Source organism: Cynara cardunculus, unplaced genomic scaffold, assembly GCF_001531365.2.
Source record: "Cynara cardunculus var. scolymus isolate 2C unplaced genomic scaffold, CcrdV1 Un_Scaffold_5764, whole genome shotgun sequence".
Lineage (NCBI taxonomy): Eukaryota > Viridiplantae > Streptophyta > Magnoliopsida > Asterales > Asteraceae > Cynara > Cynara cardunculus.
The window spans coordinates 7,049-29,268 of NW_020202583.1; the positions used below are offsets into that span (position 1 = coordinate 7,049).

The 22,220-nt window shown below is 40.1% G+C and overlaps 1 protein-coding gene across 1 annotated transcript; it reads left to right on the forward strand.

Moving 5' to 3' along the window:
- Positions 1–14,609: 14,609 nt before the first annotated feature.
- LOC112504489 (trigger factor-like) lies at positions 14,610–19,589 on the forward strand. The gene is made up of 4 exons (XM_025108428.1): positions 14,610–14,765; positions 14,940–15,077; positions 18,936–19,031; positions 19,152–19,589. Exons 1-4 carry the CDS (start codon positions 14,610–14,612, stop codon positions 19,587–19,589), a joined length of 828 nt encoding a protein of 275 aa, XP_024964196.1.
- Positions 19,590–22,220: the final 2,631 nt, after the last annotated feature.

A 22,220-nucleotide genomic window follows, 5' to 3' on the forward strand; every position in this document is an offset into this window, starting at 1 on the left:
ATAAATGTTTTAAGCTCAGCAGCATCTTCAGGTCTTCCATCCTTAGCCCCRATTACTTAATAAAACTTTTTAGAATAATTAGGATCAATTTGATCCTAACAATCTCCCCCCAAAGTTTTATGAAGCAAGCATCTTCATGAAGTCTTCAGGTCTTCTCCCCTCTGCTTTCTTGAGTAAAGCTTTAGAGTGCTTGGTATGGACAGAATTTTCAACCTCCCCCCTGAATGTAGCTCTTTGTTCTTCATTTTCAACTCTTAGACCAAATCAGATTCAATGTGAATGCAGCACCACTGATTGCATAGAATGCAGCTTTAATCTTCCTACAACCCAGCACATACTTTGAAGCACAAAATAGCCACTCAACCCCAAAAGTAGCAAATTCATCCAAATAAGGGATAGATAAATGTGTGAATTTCTTGACAAAACAGTGAAACCAGTCTTATGACAAATAATCTTTCATTGAACCGCAAGTTGAGTAGGAATTTAGCTTTAGAGCTTGATCCAATTGGAGATAACTTGAATAAACAAAGCAAACACCACTGGAATTGAGAACAGGAGAGAAGAATTAACATTAAGCTTTAGGGCTTCAAGAAACAGCAGGTCAATTCCAAGAAAATTGACAGTCTTGCTGTTAATGCTTCTAAGGGCAAAACATGAAGGAATATTGCCATATTCATATAGGATTGGTGATTACAGGCAAGTAAATCTTTAGGCTCTTACATATCCAAATCCACAAAAAGAGACGATGAATGAATACTCAAGATATGGGAGATAATTATGCATTTGGCAAAAAGAACGCCAATTGCCTTAGGTTGTGAGTACCATGAACTCCTGCTTAACGCCTACGCGTAGATCTGACAAAATCAAGGTTCAAAAGTTCGACTAACTCCAAGAAACTACATCAAATAAACCAAAAAAAAATTATGATCAAAATAGGTTCGTATTCATCCAAGAACAAATCCCTTAAAAGGAATTTGATTAAAACATTTAATCATATGATGAATTGATGAATTTTTGTGTTCAAACTGCAGTCAAACAGGAAGCAGTTCATTAAAGAGTATTGTTCAAGAAAATTGAATCTACTACAGAAAGATCAAATCGATAGAAGTTAATCGATTTGGCTCTGATACCAATTGTTAAAGTAGATCTGACAGTAGAGTAATGTGAAGAAATTTAAGAAGAGATTTGTAGAAGAAGATGAATAGAAATCGGTCGTCGCTTTCTTTATTGAATGGAAAATACAATCTCTCAAAAACCCTAATCGACTCTCATGTGATGTGTTTGAATGTGTGTGTTACAAAGTGTTGATAATTCATCTTACTTCTATTATATGCCTGTATCACTTCTTATATAGGCGATATTTACATGATAATTGAATCCTATAAATAAGGTAACTAAATCCTATAAACAAGAAAATAATCATTATCGAAAATAGGATCAGCATCATCCTTCAAGATTCTGAAGATAGTCATCCAGAGCGTAGACCAACCAGAGGATAAACCAACCAAAGGTTAGACCAACCAGAGGATAGACCAACAAGAGGATAGACCAACCAGAGGATAAACGTTTTAAGCTCAGCAACATCTTCAGGTCTTCCATCCTTAGCCCTGATTACTTAATAAAACTTTTTAGAATAATTAGGATCAATTTGATCCTAACATATCCATAACGGACTAGGTAGGAATGGTTCTCGGTAACAACATTAAGATTACCCCTAGTGATGAGCATTGAGACCATTGTTCCACCGTCTTTTGAACATCCGCTGATGTTGACGCTGATAATTGAGCGGGGACTGATTCTCTTTTTCAACTTTGCTTCGCTCCATCGCTTGTCCTTTTCCAATAGCTTCAGGTTCTTCTCATGCTCAGCTTCTGCAATAGAAAGAAGTTTAGCCTGGGCTTGGACTTGGCCAACCTCAAGCTGTCTTCTGTCTGCTTCTTCTGAAGCTCTAGCTCTTCTTCAGCCCTCAATGCCTCGAGTCTTTTAGCTTCAGAAAGGAACTCGAACTCACCACCACTAGAGGTACGAAGAAGAATTTTTACTCTAGTCTGGTCGAGTGACTCCTTTAGCTGAGACATCTACTGGTCGGTAGGAGCACAAGAGACAGGGTGATCAGGAACCCACTCCAGTCGACCGCAGGTTCTTGATGGAGTATGAAGTTGATACAAGGAAGTGACTATTACCTGAGAGGTCGAGTCTTCAAAAACAGCCTGTTGAGGGATATTGAACAATACCTTCAAGTTGCCTTCTTCAGCGACCGCCTTGCCCTTGGACTTGGGGTCCTGTTTCCTTGGTTGAGTAGATTGGCCTTCCCTTTGCTCCCCCTGGGATGTAGAATCCTTGAGAGCAACTCCCTTGGTGACGGTTGATGGCTTCTGGTACTCGATGGTAAAGTCATCTTCATCATCATCGTTGTCGTCGCCATCTAGATCACTTCCGGGGTCTGGAATGATAGGTTCATCATCCTCATCAACATCGTCGTCTTCATCATCATCATCATCACCAGCAGCAGTGATGGAAGGGGGATCATCCCTAGGGATGACATCGACATCCTCAGTTGTAGCAGCTTTGGTGGTCGAGATTACAGGAGCACCAATCGCTTCAGCTCTAGGAGCCTCAGCTTCAGCTTGAACTGTAGCTGATACTTGACCAACAGCCTGAGAAGTGACCCCAAAATTCACTTCCATGCGGTTGAAAGTGAAGTTGATGTGCTCCGCTTGGCGTCCGGGCCTAACTTCGACTTCAACAACTTCAGCAGTGAACCAGAACTGCTGAAGAAGTTTTTTCACCATGATGGGTTCATGGTTGAGCGCGAAGCCCAATAACAACTGCTTGAGGAAGTCAGCCGCCTCTTGGTAGTCTGCCTTGGACGAAGAAATATTCAACAAGGCAATATGGTTGTTGGCCTTGATGGATACCTCATCGATTGAGAAGTTTACGTTCTTGGATGCCATCTGTTTGTAACAGTAAGAAGTAGAGCAAACAGGATGTTATAATAAACCAAGACTTTTTGGGATTAGAATGTAGAAAAAGTTTTTGAAATAGATAAAAACTTCTTTTGAAAATTCTTTAAAGAAGATTTAGGGTTTTTCAAGTAGAATGTGTATAAAGAAATAAAATTATAACCAAGAAGGAGATGATTAAATAACCTTTGTTGTTTAATTTATTAAGAGAACAAGATTCTTAAGACAGATTAAACACATTTCTTATAGTTAAAAAAAAGAATAAGAAGATATTGACCTTAGTTTAGAAGAGGAAAGGTCAAAAACGAGTTTGAGGATTTGAGAGTGTTCTTGCTTTGGAGAAATCTTAGCTGAGGTTTGTCCATGATATTTGAAAGCGTAAAGAGAATAGTGGTGAAGAAGTCTCATATTTATAGGTAGGAGGAGAGAGAAGAAATATGAAAGGGTAAAAAGACGACGGTTAGGGAAAGTGGTCATGATGAAAAAGAAACCAGGTTATCATCCATGATTGGATGACATTAAATGAGGTAGCATAATGACAAAATCTTTTGCGCGTCTCAAAGCGTTGCAGATAGTAATTAGAGAATGTCGTCATTAAGACGGTTCATTTTCTATTTTCTTTTAAAAACAATTAGGTTTTAAGAAAACGAAGAGCCATACAGCGTTTAACAAAACACTGATAAGACCGTTTAAAACATTTTATCGCTGAAAAGAAAGATCCAGTGGGGGTTTTAAGGCATTAGTGTCAGTGATAAGAGAGTCACTGAAACTGGCATTTAAAAAAACATTTTAATCACTGAAAGAAAAGGTTCAGTGATCGTTTTGATTTTTAAGAGAAGTATAAAAATATACTTAGAGATGTGGTCAGTGACAAGAGAATCACTAAGACCAACTTTTAAAACTTTTGTCACTGAAGATGAAAAGCTTTAGTGAAGGTTTTAAGATTAGAAAAGAGAAGAGTAATCATACCTGAGAGAGATTAGATATTTTTACTCAAAAGTTCAGTGTCAGAGAAAGAGCACTGAATCATTTCACTTGCTGAGTGATGCTTAGTAGCTGAAGATTAATCTTCAGTGTTCAACATACCCAATTCACTGATCAAGATGTTAAATCTTGTCTCATCAAGAGGCTTGGGGAAAAGGTCAGGGATTTGATACTCAGTTGGAACGAAGTGAAGTTCAATATTACCATTCATAACATGATCTCTGATAAAATGATATCGGATCTCTATATGTTTGGTCTTGGAGTGAAGTACAGGGTTGTTTGCAATAGCAATAGCACTAGTGCTATCACAATAGATAGGAACCTTGGAGAACTGAATATCATAGTCCAGCAGCTGGTTTTCATTCAAAGAATTTGGGCACAACAGCTACCAGCGGCTACTTATTCAGCTTTAGCTGTTGATGTGGACACTGAATTTTGCTTTTTACTTGTCCAGCTCACCAACTTTCCACCAAGAAGCTGACAGCCTTCAGTGGTGCTTTTCCTATCAATTTTCCAACTTGCAAAATCACTATCCGAAAAACCTATTAGGTCAAAACCTGAATCTTTAGGGTACCAAAGACCCATGTTAGGAGTTCCCTTAAGATATATGAATATGCGTWTGACAGCGATCAGATGGGATTCCTTTGGTTCAGCTTGATATCTTGCACATAAGCAGGTGGAGTACATGAAATCGGGTAGGCTAACTGGAAGATACAGCAGGGAGCCGATCATTCCTCTGTAGACAGTAATGTTTATAGGCTTTCCATTTGGATCCTTGTTGAGAGTGAATGGAGGAGCCATTGGAGTCTTCATAGATGAACTATTGGATAGATCAAACTTCTTTAGCTTGTCTCAAATATACTTACTTTGGTTGATAAAGATACCTTTATCTGTTTGTTTGATCTGGAGACCTAAAAAGAATGTTAGTTCTCCCATCATGCTCATCTGATATTCTTTCTTCATGCGTTCAGCGAAACAAAAATATAAAGAGGGATTAGTAGAACCAAAAATAATATCATCGACATAAATTTGGACAAGAATGATGTGACTTTTAACTTTCCTAAGAAAAAAGGTCTGGTCAATCTTTCCACGAGAGAATTTCTCAGAGATGAGAAAACACGAAAAGGTATCATACCAGGCACGAGGAGCCTGTTTTAACCCATAAAAGCTTTATCCAACCTATAGACATGGTTTGGATACTTAGGGTCAAGGAACACTGAAGGTTGTTCAACATAAACTTCCTTTTGAAGTTTCCCATTAAGGAAAGCGCTCTTTACATCCATTTGAAAGACTTTGAAGTCTCTATGGGCAACAAAGGCTAGAAAGAGTCGAATTGCTTCGAGTCTTGCCACTGGTGCAAAGGTTTCATCATAGTCGATCCCTTCTTTTTGTCTATAACCCTGAGCAACAAGCCGAGCCTTGTTGCGGGTTACCACACCATCTTCATCCAACTTATTTTGATTAACCAATTTGGTGCCTATCACTAATTTGTCAGAAGGACGTGGGACAAGGTACCCGACTTTGTTCCTATCAAACTCAATGAGCTCTTCTGGCATAGCAAGGACCCAACTAGGGTCAGAGATAGCATCATTGATTTTAATGGGTTCAACTGAAGAAAGAAAGTTGACAAAGAGACAGGTATTACCTAGACCACGACGTGTTTTGATACCTGCATCTGGATCACCAAGAATTTGATTAATTGGTTGACTTTTAGTCCATCGCTGAGCCAGTAGAGGAACTTCATCTGAATAAGCAAGTTCAGGAACAGAAGATGAGGCTTCAGTAGCAGTATCTTCAGCAATAGGGACTATTGCCAAAGGAGCCTCAGATTCAGCGACAGAAACGGGTTCAGAAACTGAAGGCATTTCATTCACTGAAGGATCAGTGTTTGAAGTAGAAGGACGAACACAGCTAATGGGAACTATAGATCTCTGAAGAAGAAGCGTTGGAAGGACTAGTTGTTACTTGAATGATGAGAGGATCATCTTCAGCTTCAGGAGATTCAGTGTTGAGAGGAGCACTATAGGAAGCTTCAGGTTGTCCATAGTGAGAAATCATCCAGTTTTCTAATTCATCCTCATCGTTTAAGATGGGTTTTGAATTAGCTGATTGAGATTCGTCAAAGGTGATATGAATAGATTCCTCTATTGTCTGTCTTCGTTTGTTGAATACTCTAAAGGCTTTGGATACAGAAGAATATGCAAGAAAGATTCCTTAATCAGGTTTGGGATCAAACTTTCGAATTTGGTCGCGATTGTTGAGAATGTAACAAGTACAACCAAATATGTGAAGAAAGCTTATAGAAGGCTTTCGTCCATGGAAGAGTTCATAGGCTGTCTTCTTGAATCTTTTAAAGATCAACGATTGGTTTTGAGTGAAATAAGCGATGTTGACAGCTTCAGCCCAAAATTGAGTAGGGAGATGGGATTCACTGAGCATTGATCGAGCAGCCTCGATGATTGTTCAATTTCGTCTTTCAGCAACCACATTTTGTTGAGGAGTTCTCACTGAAGAAGAGTTGTGAGAGTTTCCCTTGTCCTCAAAGAAGTTATCCATAGCACTATTTTTGAATTCAGTGCCATGGTCACTTCTAATAGATCGTACTTTAACATTGTTTAGTACTTCTATCTTCTTGATGAACGAAATGATTTCTTCAAGTGCTTCATCTTTGGATCAGGGAAAGAAGACAATGACGAGTGTAAACTTCTTTCGAGCTAGGGATTGCACGTTGACTGGACCAAAAAGATCCATATGCAATAGCTGAAGAGGCGCAGTCACTGAAGAGATTTGCTTAGACTTAAAGCTAGCTCTTGTGTGTTTTCCTTTTTCACATGCTGAGCAAAGAGATTCCTTTGCAAAAGATTGTTGAGGAACACCAGTAACGAGATCATTTCTTGACAGCTTGTTGAGTGTCTTGAAGTTGAGATGAGATAGCCGTTTGTGCCATAGCCAGTTAATATCTGACGAGGCTTTAGAGAAGAAGCAACTATTCTCAGTAAGAGAAGAATTCATATTGATGATGTATATATTCTCTAGATGAGAACTGGTTAAGGCAACCTTATCATCTTTGTCAAGAACATGACATGAATTCTTTGAGAATTTAACTGTATAATCTTTATCATGCAGTTGACTGATGCTAAGAAGATTGTGCTTCAGTCCTTCAACATATGCAACGCATTTGAAAGTTGTTGCACCATTGGTTAATATACCAAAACCTTTGGTATATCCTTTTCCATTTCCTCCAAAGGTTACGAAAGGTCCTCTTTCTTCCTTGAAATGAGTTAGAAAGGATTTATCTCTAGTCATATGTCTTGAACATCCGCTACCAAGATACCATATACCTTTGACATCCTGAGCAAGGAAACAAAATAAGAATGCTATTAGTACCCAGCTATTGGGGTCCAGCTTTGTTAGAGGCTTCATCCGAACTAGCATCAGTAGATGGCATCACTAAACCTGAAGAGGTTTGAGTGGAGAAAGGAACAACCTTTGATACTACTAACGTAGTTTCAGTGGAAGCCTTCACTGAGCCTGATGAAGAGGCTTCAGTGGGGGAAACAACAACGTCTGAAGCTGAAAATTTTTCAACAGGAGTTGTCTTCGCTGAGCCTGAAGAAGAGGCTTCAACGGTTTCCTTCACCTTTGTTGCTTGTGCAGCCTTTGTGGATGATTTCACCTTGGTTGATTTTTCAGCCTTGGTTACTTTCTTGCCCTTAGCTGGTGAACCAGCTTTGGCGGAAGAAGGACACTTGCTGGCGCGGAAGATAGTGTTTACACATTCTAAAGCTGAGAGTAGTTTTAGGGCAAGGAAGTATCATACTAGAAGCAGGACCAACTCCAAGGATTCCCTTCTCATTGGTTCTAGGAGAAACCTTTGAGGAATWKGATTCSTTAGGTGAAAAGTTCACCTTGAGCTGTGACTTGGATTTCTGATGGGATTCAGATTTCCTAGTCCCTAAAGAGGAAGAAGCTTTACAAGCTGAAGGAATAGAATTAGATCTATTAGACTTGTTAGATTTCTTGGGAAGGGATGCCGTGACAACGGATTTACCTTTGTCTTTGCACCAAAACTCAAAGGAGTTCCTTCAAGATGACTCTCAGTAAAAGAAGAAGACTGAGAGGAAGAAGTGTTGGGAATAGAAGAGACGAAGGTGTCAAATTTGAGCATGGACCTGTCTGTAACACATTCTTCCTGATCATAGGAGAATCCTAAAGCAGTCGTTATGTTGGCGGGAATCTGAGCGTTAATGATCTCAGAGGCTTTGATGGAAGCTTTACACCATCCTTCAATGGTAGCTTTGTCAGCCTTGAGTTCAGCGATTGCTCGCTCACGCTCATCGATAGCCTTCTCACGTTCAGTAGTGTGGCTTGATTTACAATGACCTGATCTTTAAGATTTTCTTCTACAGAGGTCAGTCTTTGATCTTAGAATGTCAAATCTTGAATTGCTCTTGAAAATCAATGTTAAGCATTTCTGCCTTTGATTTGCCATTGAGGGCAATGTAAAGGTCAACCGTCAGCGTATCCACTACAGAGAAACTGGAAGAAGAAGAGGGTTCATTCAAGAAACATCCTGAGTAGAAGAAGAAGATGGCTCAGAGGAAGTAGGTGCTTCTGAAGATCCTTCATCTGTATCTATGGCCATGAAGCGGATATAGGTTGTATCCTCTTCGTCTGAAGATGATTCATCAGATGACTCAACCCAGTCATGCTCTTCAGCAACAAGGCCTTTAGCCTTTTGCTGGTTGTTCTTCACCTTCCTATATTTCTCCTTCAGTTTCAGGTACTTCTCATCTTTGGTCCTAAAGGAGGAGGGTTCCTTGGAAGATGGCATCGCAATCTTCTTTGATCTACATTCACCTGCAAAGTGTCCGGGCCGGTGACAATTGTAGCGGACAGCTGAAGCCTTGTCTATTCTTTTAGACTTTGGCTTTTCCCTGAGGGATAGCTGAGGAGATCTGCGGAAGTTGTTTTTTCTGGCGAACCTCCTGAAAGACTTAGTTAGGAGGGCTAGGGATTCATCATAATCTGCCAAGTCAGATTCTGGAATATCCTCAGAGATAGAAGAGTCTATCTCCGTGATAACAACGGGAGGAAGAGAAGAAACAAAAGAGTAGAAGAAGTTTCTACAGAAGAAGCTTCAGAGATCAAAGACAAAGGAGAGCTTTTCATTTCCCTGGAATCTTTTACAAGATTCCTTTTCAGTTGACGAGCTTACTCATGGTTAAGCAGAATCACGTAGAAAAAGTATCCCAAGACTCAAGAAGACATTCTAGAAACTAAGTTAAAGTTTCAGAATTAGAATATTCCCTGCCGACAGCCCTAAGATCAGTAAGAAGGCAGTTAAATCTTTGATGTACTTCAGATAGCGTCTTAGACTTTCCATAGAGAAAGCTTTCATATTGTCTTACAAGATTGATCTTTCTTGTCTCTTGAACCTGAGTGGTTCCTTCATATTAGACACAAAGTGTGTCCCACGTGGATTTAGAGGTTTTGAGTTTCATTACTGAGTGATAAATCTCATCAGGAAGAGACATAGCTATTATAGACCAAGCACGCATGTCTATAGCTATTTTCTTCTTGTCTTCATCGCTCCATTGATGTGGGAGCTTTGGAATCTGCCATTCAGGAATCGCGGCAGTCATAACTGTTGCTGGAATAGTCAGAGCCATAGCAAATGGAATACATGGTCCATTTTCTATGTAATATGGAATTTCAGGATCCACACCTTCAAGAAAGAGGGACATCCGGTTCTTCCAGAGACTAAAATTGTCACGGACAAACCGGGAGGTTTGCCAAGAGAGCCATTGTCTTGTTTGTGTGTGTTTGTTTGTAATTTGTGAAGCCATTTGTAAGCGGTAAAGTTATCTAAAAAAAGAGATAAACTAATACATAAAACATCTAAATAGAAAAAGAGAAGAAAACACTGGTCTGATACCACTTGTTGGTCCCTTGAGGGTCTACAAGAATAGTAAATCAGTTTGTAGAAGGGGGTATGAATACAAATACAATATTTTCAAATTTAAAATATATATTGATAAAGAAGATCAATACAGATTTTACAAGATTGTTTGTGGAAAGATAAGGTAATAAAAACCTATCTAAACAATCTTTGGTTACACACGAGTTCTTAGCAAACAAGAAAAGAAATGCTGTAAAGAGAACATCCATTACTTAAGCTAGAAAATGCTTAAAGTAAGAATTAGGTTTAGAGAGTGAGTTGCGTGCACTCTGCATGGAGAAGAAACACTTCTATTTCCCAGTGCATTAAATGTTCATTTAATGCAATATGGTAGGGTTAGAGTGTGTGTCAACCTTAAGAGGAAGGCTTGTCCTTTGCCACAGTGAATAGTACAAAAAGCACTATTCATGGGCAGACATCCTTACCTAAGGTTGGTGGACAATAGAGTCGACTAGTCGGCTCCGTACTGTACCAATGTTTATAAGGGTATGGGTTTGTCCTTTGTGTGCATAAGGATAAGACAACAACAATCGTGCTAAGCAAGCTTCCTTTGATCGCTGAATGCTGGAATGACCTGAAGGTCTCTTCATCATTCGCTGAGGCTTGAGCAGTCTTCACACATATGTAGACGGGCTTGTAATCACTGAGTACCGCTTCAGATCACGTACTCTTCAGTCTCTAATCTTCAGTTTCAGTCTTTGACATTTGCTGAAGGTTCTTTGGTGTGAGTATTGTCTTCTTGAAGTATCGCTGTCTCTGATTGATTTACAATACAAGTTCTTCAGTGGTCACTGAACAGACTCAGTGAAGATCGCTGGAACTAAAAAGACAGAAACATGAATACAACGTATAAGTGAAAACGGATTATCATCAAATCACTGAGAGAGAGGATCAACAGGTCTGTAGATCAAACAATCAGATAAAGGTATCTTTATCAATCAAAGTAAGTATGTTCGTGACATGCTGAAGAAGTTTGATCTATCCAACAGTTCATCTATGAAGACTCCAATGGCTCCTCCACTCTCTCTCAACAAAGATCCAAATGGAAAGCCTGTAAACGTTACTGTTTATAGAGAAATGATCGGCTCCCTGCTGTATCTAACAGCTAGTCGACCTGATATCATGTACTCCACATGTTTATGTGCAACATATCAAGCTGAACCAAAGGTATCCATCTGATTGCTATCAAATGCTTATTCAGATATCTTAAGGGAACTCCTAACATGGGTCTTTGGTACCGTAAAGGTTCAGGTTTTGACCTAATCGGTTATTCGGCTAGTGATTTTGCATGTTGCAAAATTGATAGGAAAAGCACCACTAGAGGCTGTCAGCTTCTAGGTGGAAAGTTGGTGAGCTGGACAAACAAAAAGCAAAACTCAATGTCCACATCAACAGCTGAAGCTGAATACGTAGCCACTATTAGTTGATGTGCCCAAATTCTTTTGATGAAAAACCAGCTGATGGACAACGATCTTCAGTTTTCAAAGGTTCCTATCTACTGTGGTAGCACTAGTGCTATTGCAATTGCAAACAATCCTGTACTTCACTCCAAGACCAAACATATTGAGATCCGGTATCATTTTATCAGATATCATGATATGAATGGTGATATTGAACTTCACTTCGTTCCAACTGAGTATCAACTCGCTGACCTTTTCACCAAGCCTCTTGATGAGACAAGATTCAACATCTTGATCAGYGAATTGGGGATGTTAAACACTGAAGACTAATGTTCAGCTATTAAACATCACTCAGTAAGTGAAATGATTCAGTGCTCCATCTCTAACACTGAACTTTTGATTAAATATATCTATTCTCTCTAAGGTATGACTATTCTTCTCTTTTCTTTGACTAAAAACCTTCACTGAAGCTTTTCTTCTACAGTGACTAAAGTTTTAAAAGTTGGTTTCAATGATCTTCTTATCACTGACCATATATATAAGTATATCTTTATATTTATACTCTTTAAATATCAAAAATGATCACTGAATCTTTTTTATCAGTGATTAAAATGTTTTTAAATGCCAGTTTCAGTGATTCTCTTATCACTAACACTGATGTCTTAAAACCCCAACTGAAGTCTTTCATTTTCAGTGATAAAATGTTTTAAATGCTCTTTTCAGTGTTTAGTTAAACACTGTATGACTCTTCGTTTTCTTAAAAACCATTCGTTTTTAAAAGAAAAATAGTTAATGAACCGTCTTAATGACGACATTCTCTATTTACTATGCGCAACGCTTTGAGACGCGTAAAAGGTACTGTCATTACGCAACCTCATTTAATGCCATCCAATCATTGATGAGAACGTGCCATTTTTCATCATGGCCACTTTCCCCAACCGTCGTCTTTTCACTCTCTCATATTCCTTCTCTCTCCTCCTACCTATAAATGTGAGACTTCTTCTCCACTTTTCTCTTTATGCTTTCAAAATTCTTAGACGAACCTCTGTAAGAATTGTTCCAAAAAGCAAGAACTCTCTCAAATATTCAAGACCTTTCGACCTTTTCTCTCTAAACTCCTAAGGTCAATATCTTTTTTTCTTTATCTTATGTTATAAGAAATAAGTTTAATAATTTCAAGAAATTTGTTCTCTTGAAATATTAAACTACAAAGATTATTTAATCAACTCCTACTTGGTTATAATCTTGTTTATGTATACACATTCGAATTGAAAAACCCTAAATCTTCTTTAAGGATTTTTCAAAAGAAGTTTTTATTGATTCAAAAACCTTTCTATATTCTTCTCCCAAAACAATCTTGGTTTTACTAACAACCTGTTTATCTTATTCTTATTAAAAACATATGGCAGCCAAGAACGTTAACTTCTCTCTTGATGAGGTATCCTTCAAGGCCAACAACCACATTGGCTTGTTGGATATTCCCTCTTCAAAGGTGGAATACCAAGAAGCGGCCAACTTCCTCAAACAGTCATCGCTCGACTTCGCACTCAACCATGAACCAATCATGGTGAAAGAACTTCTCCAACAGTTCTGGTTCACTGCTGAGGTTGTAGACATCGAGGTCAAGCTTGGACGTCAAGTTGAACAGGTCAACTTCACCTTCAACCGCATGGAAGTGAAGTTTGGTGTGAACACCTTGAAGACAGCTCTTTTCCTTCCCAAAGGCCCCTACAACAGCGAACCCACAACGGCCGAGATCATCGAATATCTCGATGTCATTGGCAATCAATAGCCAATGAAGATGGACTCAAATGCTCCCATGAAGTCCTTGTCGAAGATCGAGATGAACATGATGTCAGTTGTTTGGCAATACCTATTCTCTCACTTCATCCAGTGCATGGGTGAAAAGACTGGAGGCCAAGACCAGGCCTTTAGGATCGCCTTGACCATAGGCGTATCTGCGATTTCGCGTTGCAATATAAATTATGTTGAGGTCATTTTTGATGACCAGGTGCTCAAGCTGAACAAGCGCCAGCGAGAAAAGGTGGTGCCTTACACCAGGTTCCTTTCGATGGTCTTTGCGAAAAAACTTTGGAGATCATTACTCCACGGAACTACCTCTTCTCCTCAGGTGGCTAGGACAAGGGTAACCCCCCCCCCCCGAGTCTAGCCCAGCCACCAAAACCTCTTCAAAATGACCCTCTCACCCAACTCTTGGTTCTCATCAGAGAGCCAAGAAGTGCAAAATGGGGATAGCCACGTCTCTTGCTGAAGCCTCTCGACATGTTTCAGCTATTGAAACTAGCCTTAACCCCGAGGCATCTTTAGATAACCCTCCTAGCTCTTCAGTGATTTTTTCCATCATTGTTGTATCAGTGGCATCTACCCCAATCGCCTTAGTGACCCAAATCACTGAAGGTGTGAATATTAGCACTGCCACCGCTGAACACCCACGTCTCTTCTCAACCACTTTCTTTTCTCCTCCTTCTTTGGTCTTTACACATGTTGATGATGTATCAGCGTCTGTCCTCTCTGATACTGAGACACACACCAATGGACCTGAGGTTGCTCCTTTCGATGCTCCTCAGCATACGGATGTCCATCCTTTTGACGACATTTTTGCTCACGCCAGCGACAATCCTTTCGATGTCATTGATAGCCCCTCAGGTATTTCATTTTCCTACCCCCTTCATTTCTACTAACCTTGAGCCCTTTGTTGCTCACACTTCCTCTCTTGCAGGTCCTTTTACGTATCAACCAGATGCTGAAGAAGAGGAAGAGGACGGGGGCAAGAAAGAAGATGAAGGGGATGAAGAGATTGATGATGACTATGATATGGCATCTAACGTCAAACTTCTCCTCCCAGCCGTTGATTCAGTTCTCTACCGGATAACTTAAGTTCATCAAGAGATGCCCCACCAGGCTGCACTTGATGCGAACCTCTCAGCTATCCAAGCGGATGTTCAAGAACTTCAGAGTCACCTCCTGACTCTCCAAGAAGTTGTTCGAGCCAACACTGAAGCCATTGATGTTCTCTCCAGCAGGGCTGATGATGCTTAGCCTCCCGTCCATCAGCAGACGGGACTTCTTCAACAGATCCTGGATGCTCTGCATCAACCAGCTCTAGTGATCCCACCTTCTTTCTCTGTCGATAATCGCGCTCAGCTCAATAAGACGCGTGATGCAACGACAATTCTAGCCAGTGCTTTGTCAAGGCTAGAGGAGATGATGGTTCTCCAGCATCAGCACTTGGACGAACTCTCTGGCCTATACTCCCAAGTCTTAGCCAGAGAGGGGGAGATGAGGTCCAACACTTCTAGACAATCCAATGCTATTGCTGCTCCTGATCCTGCTGCTGCTCCAACATCTGTTGTAGTTGAAGCTGAAGCTAAAGCACCTAGAGCTGACGCGGTTTTTGCTCTAGTAATCTCGACCACCGAAGTTGTACCAGCTGAGGTAGTCGATGCCATCCCTAGGGATGATGCTCCTTCCATCACCGCTGCTGCTGGTGATGATGATGATGATGATGATTATGAACATGATGAACCTACCATCCCAAACCCCGAAAGTGACCTTGATGGTGACAATGATGATGATGATGAACATGACTTTACCATCAATTATCAAAAGCCATCAACTGCCACCAAAGGAGTCACCCTCAGGGATTCTGCATCCCAAGGGGAGCAAAGGGAAGGAGAGTCTGCTCCATCAAGGAACTTGGACCCCAAGTCAAAAGGCAAGGCAGTCGTTGAAGAAAGGAACATGAAGGTATTGTTTAATATCCTCAACAACCCTTATTTGAAGACTCTACCTCTCAGGTAGTAGTCACTTCTTTGTATCAACTTCAAATTCCATCAGCCACCTGCGGTGGACTGGAGTGGGTTCCTAATCACCCTGTCTCTAGTGCTCCCACCGACCAGCAGATGACTCAGCTAAAGGAGTCACTTGACCAGACTAGAGTAAAAATTCCTCTTCGTACCTCTAGTGGTGGTGAGTTCGACTTCCTTTCTGAAGCTGAAAGACTCGAGGCAGTAAGGGCTGAAGAAGAGCTAGAACTTCAGAAGAAGCAGACTGAAGTTAGATTAAAGGTGGCCAAGTCACTAGCTGCGAAGATTCTCCCCAAGAGCAAGTCCAAGAGAAAGGTGAACGTTGTCCAAGCCCAAGCTAAAGTTCTTTCCTTTGCAGAAGCTGAGCATGAGAAGAACCTGAAGTTGGTGGAAAAGGACAAGCGGTAGAGCGAAGCAAAGCTGAAAAAGAGAATCAATCCCCGCCCAATTATCAGCGTCAGCATCAGCGGACGTTCAAAAGATGGTGGTACACTGGTCTCAATGCTCATCACCAGGAACAATCTCAATGCCATCACCGAGTACCCTTCCTACCTTGGCCGATATGGATACAGCGAATGGATGGAGATCAGGCAAGCCATTCAGTGATCCAAGTCAAGACATAAGGCGATTATCGACGACACCATCAGCGATCTCATCAAACGGATGTCTAGGTATGTCGCGGTCCCTGACAGGCCCTCTCTAAATAAAGGTGGGAAGAAGAAACTCAAGCTCTCTGATCCTAATGATGGACCATTCCTAAGGAACGAACATGAAACAAGGTTCTCCTTAGATGAAGTCTTGAAGGGTCATCAGAGTATAGATATTTCTATGCTGAATCTTGACTTGCCAGATAAGGGTCCCTATACACCCAATGATGTGCATTTCAAACCTGAGTTTTAAATTATATTCCTTGACTATGAAGGTGAAGTCAGATTTCAGAGAATGTCAGAGCTACATCTATGTCCAATGGGTCATCTTGTTTACCTCTTGCTCTGGATAGATGATAGTATGCTTGGAAAAGTCGCAGATCTGAAGATACAAAGGGAATGCCTACGTCGAAGAAACCTTGGTGAAGATGTACCTAGCTACATAGATCGAAGTGTTCTAGAATAGTTTCTCTTTGTAATAACAGTCTACTTTTCCTTGTAAAACTTTTCTACTATGTCTAATTTTAGTGATTAATCTTATAGTCCGTAAGTAATAGACATGTATTGAACTACTTGTAATATTAACAATGATAATAAAATGATTATTTCATGTACTTCACTGAAAAAGATCCCTGAAAAAAGTAATAGAGATACAAGTCTACAAGTTCCAGTGTTACTTTTTACATTCACTGACAATCTAGTCAGTGAATAAGCTTTCAGTTTCAGTTTCCATATTTGTAATTTTCTCTTAGATATGACTTAAGGAAAATTCTCAAGCAAAGACTGACTCACTGAAAAAGATCCCAAAATAATAAAAAGGGACATGTACTTTATATGTAACTTTTCCTTACTATTATTTGATAAGAAAATTTATTTATGTTGTCTTGTTATCATCAAATAGGGGGAGATTGTTGATCATTTCTCTCAGTGATTTGATGATAATCCCTTTTCATTTGTACGTTGTATTTATGTTTCTGTCTTTTCAGTTCCAGCAATCATCATTGAACTTGTTCAGTGATCATTGAAAATTTTGTATTGTAATTCAATCAGAGACAGTGATACTTCAAGAAGACAACACTCACACCAAAGAACCTTCAGATAATGTCGAAGAATGAAATTGAAGATTAGAGACTAGCGAGTACGTGATCTAAAGCAGTACTCAGTGATTACAAGCCTGTCTACATATGTGTGAAGACTGCTCAAGCATCAGCGAATGCTGAACAGACCTCCAGGTTATTCCAGCGTTCAACGATCAAAGGAAGCTCGCTTAGCACGATTGTTGTTGTCTTGTTTTTATGCACACAAAGAACAAAACCATACCCTTTCTAATAGTTAGTACGGTACGGAGGTGACTAATCGACTCTATTGCCCACCAACTTTAGGTAAGGATGTCTACTCATGAATAGTGCTTTTTGTACTATTCACTGTAGCAAAGGACAAACCTTCCTCTTAAGGCTTGACACGCACTCAAACTCTACCATATTGCATTAAATGAACATTTAATGCATTGGGTATAAATAGAAGTGTTTCTTTTTCATGCAGAGTGCGCGCAACTCACTCTCTAAACCTAATTCTTACTTTGAGCATTTTCGAGCTTAAGTAAAAGAACTTTTCTTTACAGCATTTCTTTTCTCATTTGCTAAGAATCTGTGTGTAACCAAAGATTGTTTAGATAGGTTTTCTTACCTTATTTTTTGGCAAACAGTCTTGTAAAATTTGTATTGATCTTCTCTATCAATATACATTTTAAATTTGAAAAATATTGTGTTTGTATTCATCCCCTCTTCTACAAACTGTTTTACTTATCTTGTAGACCCTCAAGGGACCAACAGGTACCCTAAGGTTTCAGGTTTTGACCTAATAGGTTATTCGGATAGTGATTTTGCAGGTTGCTATTTTGATAGGAAAAGCACCACTGGAGGTTGTCACCTTCTAGGCGGAAAGTTGGTGAGCTGGACAAGTAAGAAGCAAAACTCAATGTCCACATCAATCATTAAAGCTGAATATGTAGCCGCTGGAAGTTGTTGTGCCCAAATTCTTTGGATGAAAAACCAGCTGAAGGACTACGATCTTCAGTTCTCAAAGATTCCTATCTATTATGATAGCATCAGTGCTATTGCAATCTCAAACAACCCTGTACTTCACTCCAAGACCAAACATCAGCGTTTAGCATCCCCCATCCCTGACCCATCAGTTGGAACAAAGTGAAGTTCAATATCACCATTCATTACATGATCTATGATAAAATGATTCAGCGAACTAGGGATGCTAAACGCTGAAGAATAATTTTCTTCAGCTATAGACATCAATCAGTAAGTGAAATAATTCAGGGCTCTAACTTTATCGCTGAACTCTTGAGTAAATATATCTACTGCTCAAAGGTATGTATACTTGTTCTTTTTCTTGAAACTTAAAACTATCACTGAAGCTTTCAGTTCTTCGGTGATCAAAGCGTTTTAAAAGTTTGTTTAAGTGATTCTTTCGTTCGCTGAACATTTTTATGAAAGTATATCTCTTTTATACTTATCATTTCTTAAACTTAAAATGATCATTGAACCTTTCTACCTTAAGTGATATAAATGTTTTTAAATGTCAGTTTCAGTGATTTTCTTATCACAGACACTGAAGTTTTTATGAAAATATACTTTTCTAAGTTATTTTCAGTTCTTAAAACAAAACCATCACTGAAGCTTTTCTTCTTCAGTGGTCAAAATGTTTTAAAAGGTTTTTATTCAGTGATTATCTTATCATTGAATGTGACTCTTTGAATTTCTTAACCTTAAACGTTTTAAAAGAAATAGTTAGTGAACCATCTTTATGACGACATTCTCTGTTTTCAATACGAGATGCTTTGAGACGCGCGTAAAAGTCTGACACACGCGATAATGGATGACAATGTGTCATTTCTTTAATCATGGTGTTTCCTTAACAGTCGTATTTTCCTCTCTCCTATTTCTTTTCTCTCTTATTCTACATATAAATATGAGACTCTTCCTCTCATATTTCCTTTACACTTACAAAAATCTTTGACGAACTTCTGCCAAAAGAACTTTGCTAGCAAGAAGTCTAAGAACTCTCGAATCCTTCGACCTTCTTCTCAAACAACTATAAGGTCGATATTTATTCTTTAAACTTCCCACCTTGCACAGTAGAGAGACGTCATGAAGCAAATCTTGGTTGCTCTGCAACAACCAATCCTGGTAGTTGAACCGTCGTTCACTGCTGATGACCGTTACCAGCTATATCAGGCACGTGAGGCCAATGTCATAATGGCCCATGCTCTAACCAAGCTCGAGGAACTAATGAAGTTCTAAATTCACACAGTTGACCACTTCTTCGGCTATTACTCTAAAATAGTAGTCAAATAGGGGGAGACAGCAATAGAAGCTGGTCCTTCCGATGCTGCTGTTGCTGTTGTTTCAGCGACTAAAGCTGAGGCTGAAGCTGAAGGTGAAGCTACCGTTGCTGATGACTCTCCAACTTCTTGTGCAGCTCCCGTAGTTGAGGATGTTGATGCCGCCCGAGCTGAAGCTCGTGACAATGATCCTACAGTCACCTCTGCAACAGATGCTGGTGATCTGGATGATGAAGACAGTGATGATGAAGAGGATGATGAGTCCCCCGACCTTCCTAACACTGGCAAAGACCTAGACGATGAAAACGACGATGACGACAACATCACGATTGAGTACCAGAGACCTGTCGGTGCCACGAAAGGCATCTCCCTTAGGGATTCCGCATCCCAGGGGGAGCAAGGGGTGAAAGAGGCTGCACCTGAAGCAAACCAGGGCCCTAAGTCGAAATAAAAAGGCGTCGCTGAAAAAAAGAACCTAAAGGTACTATTCCAAACTACTCAATCCTTATATGAAGACTGCTCATCTCAGGTAGTCATCACTTCACTGTATCAACTCGAGATACCTTCTACTACCTGCAGTCGGCTAGAATGGGTCCCTAAGAACCCTACCCCCAGCACTCCTACCGACCAGCAGATGACTCAACTCAGAGACTCACTCGACCAAACGAGAGTAAAAATCCCTCTTCGTACCTCTAGTTGTGGTGAGTTCGACTTCCTGAGAGAAGCTGAAAGACTCGAAGCCTTAAGAGCTGAGGAAGAACTTGAAATCCAAACGAAGCAGATTGAGGACATCTTAAAGCTGGCCAAAGTTCTTCCTAAGAGAAAGTCCAAAAAGAAGGTGACCGCTGTCCAGGCCCAGGCTAAGCTTTTATCTCTTGCAGAAGCTGAACGGGACAAGTGTTGGAGTGAATCAAGTATTAATAAGAGAATCAGCCGTCACCCAATCAAGAGCTTCAACATCAGAGGATGATCAAAATACGGTGGGATGCCGCTCTCCATGCTCATCACCAGGGACAATCTCGAGGTCGTGACCGAGTACCCCTCTTATCTTGGCGAATATGGCTTTAGCAAATGCCTGGAGATTCGACAAGCCATTCAGCACTCGAAGTCCAGACATAAGACGATTATCGAAGACCTTATCAACAAGTTGATCAACAAAGTGTCCATATATGTCACAGCCCTGAAGTGCCTACGCTGAAGAAAGAAGGACGAAGAAAAAGACCTTCAAGCCCTAATGATGTACCATCCCTAAGGAACGAACATGAAACAATTTCTCCTTGGAAGAAGTCCTGAGGGCTTCGAAAAAGCTAGACCTCTCTATGCTAAATCTCTTACTGCCAACGAAGGGTCCTTATGTTCCCAACTCTGTGCACTTCAAACCTGAGTTAGGACTTATATTCCCAGACTATGACGGTGAAGTGAGATTTCAGAGAATGTCTGAGTTACATCTGTTGGACCTGTAAATTCAGCTTTGATATTGATCTGTTACTCTGATTGAACTCTAAAACGATTAAAGTGCAGCAAAAACAATTATAAGAACAGAACAGATTAATAAAACCAAGAACACACAGTTAAGATGATGAAGAAGATGAACACAGGAGAATAGCTTCAAAGGTTTTTCAATTCATTCAATTGAAAATTGACGTTTACAATACGGAAGCACAGTGATTACAAAGGCCTTAGCAGCTGTTTATACAAGTTCCTAACGACCTTACTGACAAGATTTAGACGCGTGAAATCATCTAAGCCGTCCAAATAAAGTCTATTAAGTCCTAGTCACGTGAGAAGCACATGCAGCTAACAACCTTTGAAAAATAGTTGGAAGAGGATCTTCACAGAAGACGAAATCCGCAGACCCTCTATGAGCCATCTCAGAGGCTCTGCTGTAATTGACTTGTATGTTCTTATTGACAGAGGACCATTTTCCAGAACCTCTGTGAGAGACATCAGAGGTATCGTCACACTTTGCTCGAATATAAGGCTTCTGTCGTTAGTCCTCTGTTGTCTTCTATGGATGATATCCTTCTGTCAAGACTTGCAAAATACTTTTTCATACTTTTACAAGAAGTGAATAACAGAGCTAACAATCTCCCCCTAAGTATGAAAAAGTAAATTTGAACAAATGGGTGCAAGAATTGACTTATGAAAAAATACAAGAGGTGATTAAACTCATCCTCTGAAAAATAATTACATAAATGAACAAATTGAAAATGTTGAGTAGGCCTATACTATTACAAGAGATTTAATCCATAGCAGAGTCTGGATAGTCATCTATGGCAAATTGCAGATCAGACTTGATAATTTCCAGAAGGTTGTTTACTTCATCCGCCCTTAAATGCCCTTTCTGCACCTCTGTCACCACTAGGTTGAACACCCACTCAAGAGACTCTGTTGAATATTTGTGCGTCTCTTTGGGATCTAAAAACCTTAGAATCTCATCCTTGTCCAGGAATACAAACCCAAATATGGGATTGTGGATAATGGTGTTGGGATGAAATCTAAGCAGCCAACTTGGTCTGTTATTTGGAGGGGAAATATTTAGCTCTGGCTGGGCCAACCTCATCGCAATGTCGAAATCTTTCTGGCTTTAGAACTTGACTTGAGCGTGCATTACCTCAATCAGCCTTCTGAGAGAAATGAATATGTTGACCTCCTCTCCATGTATTTGTTCAATATCTTGTGAAGGAATATTAGGTCAAATACACACAGGTTGTGGAGGTCAGCATCTGTGAAAGTATATAGGTTGCCGTCATCCCTTTTTACCATATATTGAGTGTATAGCACGGTCTTCTTTAGCATTGTGCACGGAGATATGGTTTCGAGAGAAGTGATCACATGCTCTAAGAAGACCTGCTCTGGTGGCCTTGTGAGTTGTAAGAAGTGGAACTTTGCAATGGCAGAGAACATTCCTGTAAGCTCTGGGTCATAAGGGGGCTCTGTGTCCACAGCTGAGTAACGCCACCGCAGAATCACCTCAACAGTGGTTACGGGCTCTATGCGTACCTTCTGCGTAGGAATCTTGCTCATAGATTCAAGTATCTCAGATACCCTCCCCATCATGGCAGATTTTGGCGTTCTGGAT

Coding starts and splice junctions, on each gene's coding strand:
- LOC112504489 (XM_025108428.1), top strand. CDS start 14,610: ATGAGGTCCAACACTTCTAGACAATCCAATGCTATTGCTGCTCCTGAT. Junction 14,766..14,939: donor CCGAAGTTGTACCAGCTGAG/GTAGTCGATGCC, acceptor AATTATCAAAAG/CCATCAACTGCCACCAAAGG. Junction 19,032..19,151: donor ACCGTTACCAGCTATATCAG/GCACGTGAGGCC, acceptor GTAGTCAAATAG/GGGGAGACAGCAATAGAAGC.